Here is a 2,031-nt window from a genome sequence, read left to right as displayed (position 1 = left end):
GTACTATGAGGGTATGACACTAGTCTAAGTTTCCCCACCATGACCAGCCTAAAAAAAGCTATATACCCACCGCAGCAAATCTGGATCGTTGCAAGCAATATCGAACGAACGGTTCATACGATGCCATGTCACGGATCCGCGGTACCCACGAATCCACCAATCAGCGGTGACCTCTCTCCCACTATAAACCCAGCACCGTGCTCCGTCTTTCCCCAATTCCATATCCGCCACCCACCTTCCCCTGCACACAACTCTCCACCGTAGCCCCCAATCCCCACCCATCTTCCCGGAGCAGCGATGGCCCCCAAGGCGGAGAAGAAGCCGGCGGCGAAGAAGCCCGCGGAGGAGGAGCCCGCGGCGGAGAAGGCCGAGAAGACCCCTGCCGGGAAGAAGCCCAAGGCCGAGAAGCGGCTGCCGGCGGGCAAGAAGACCGCCTCCAAGGAGGGCGGCGGCGAGAAGAGGGGCCGGAAGAAGGGCAAGAAGAGCGTGGAGACCTACAAGATCTACATCTTCAAGGTGCTGAAGCAGGTGCACCCCGACATCGGCATCTCCTCCAAGGCCATGTCCATCATGAACTCCTTCATCAACGACATCTTCGAGAAGCTCGCCGGCGAGGCCGCCAAGCTCGCCCGCTACAACAAGAAGCCCACCATCACCTCCCGGGAGATCCAGACCTCCGTCCGCCTCGTCCTCCCTGGGGAGCTCGCCAAGCACGCCGTCTCCGAGGGCACCAAGGCAGTCACCAAGTTCACCTCCTCTTAGATTCCATTGCCTGTATCTAAATAGCTGTTCGCCCTGGTTATCACCAAGTAGAAGTAGTGCTAGTGCTTGATGGGAGTTGCTGAATGTTTGCCGATGCTTCGTTCGCTGTAAGAACAGAATTATGAATCTATGGTGCCGCTTTTGCAAGCTGAGATTTAGTAACGTCGCTTATGATCTGACTGCTGTTGCTTTTCTGTTCCTTCTGAACCGAACTGTGCCACGGGACTGAACATTGGTTTTGTTAGTGTTAGGCTTCAGTTCTCTGAAACTTATTGGGTTGGTTGCACCACTTCAGGTTATGAGTTTATGAGTACCGCTGTGTTCATGTCAAGGTAATGATGAGCAACACCAACGCCATGATTTTGCCTTGCTCGTGCTTTTGGTTTGTAATGCTAGAAGTTAGCATTGCTTTTCAATTAGTATCATCATCTAGCCAGCATGTTTGCAGCACCTTGTTGACACTATTAAAATGTCAAGTTTGACAATTGCTGTAATTTGCAGCATCGGTATCATCTAGAAGTTGGTTCCTATAAGCAAATTTGGTTACTGGAGTACTCTTGCTGTTTATCGAACATAAGTTACAACTCTGAATTTTATAGACTGTTAGTGAATCTATTCAAGCAATGGTCTGCTGCCTGTAGTTGTTGACTTGGTGAGCCAGTATCATGGACTGGTAATTTTTTATCTACCGACTGTTGTGCTTGTAGGGTTTGGACTTCAAATGGAATGTGAAATATCCGCACTGAGCTGAAGAATTCAGAACTTTGTGACTTGAGACGACAGTATTTTGTACAGTTTTGCATTTGGGATAGCAGTAACGAACTAATCTGTGTACCTCCATCATCACTTCAGAAGTACTGGCACACCTGTTAACCGTGGCAAGTTTTATAGCCACAACAAAAGAAATTGAGCGTGTTTTTTTTATGATAATGGTGCTAAAATTTCATATCCATGACCACAAAAGTATGGGTAGCAAGATATGCACAGTTCATTTTAGATAATTCAATTTGATTATGCATCTGTCCATTGGCTAATAATTGTTCGGTGAACATAGATGATCATAGATACCCCTAGATGTTGTTTTATGAGAAAAAATATATTAGTACTCCCTATTAAGCTTCGTAGAAATTGCATTATTGCTTTTGCAACAAACATAAGTTTATGTGGAGTCTATAACACTGAATTAAGGAATATGCAAGTGATCTTTTTCACAAATAAATATTGAGGTGGCATGGTGGAGTCAGGGAGGGGAGAGTATATAGCATAAAA

At 46.6% G+C, this 2,031-nt stretch overlaps 1 protein-coding gene across 1 annotated transcript; it reads left to right on the top strand.

Annotated features, from left to right (window-relative positions):
- Positions 1-220: 220 nt before the first annotated feature.
- Positions 221-920, top strand: LOC119284702 (histone H2B.1-like). Its single transcript, XM_037563855.1, has one exon. It carries the CDS (start codon positions 298-300, stop codon positions 760-762), a length of 465 nt encoding a protein of 154 aa, XP_037419752.1. The 5' UTR covers positions 221-297; the 3' UTR covers positions 763-920.
- The last annotated feature ends 1,111 nt before the right edge of the window (positions 921-2,031 follow it).

Source organism: Triticum dicoccoides, chromosome 4A, assembly GCF_002162155.2.
Source record: "Triticum dicoccoides isolate Atlit2015 ecotype Zavitan chromosome 4A, WEW_v2.0, whole genome shotgun sequence".
Lineage (NCBI taxonomy): Eukaryota > Viridiplantae > Streptophyta > Magnoliopsida > Poales > Poaceae > Triticum > Triticum dicoccoides.
Note: the sequence above shows the minus strand (reverse complement) of the source record. Positions and strands in the feature narration are given on the sequence as shown.

Bases quoted from the DNA above. Each gene is read 5' to 3' on its own strand.
- LOC119284702 (XM_037563855.1), top strand. From the start codon at position 298: ATGGCCCCCAAGGCGGAGAAGAAGCCGGCGGCGAAGAAGCCCGCGGAG.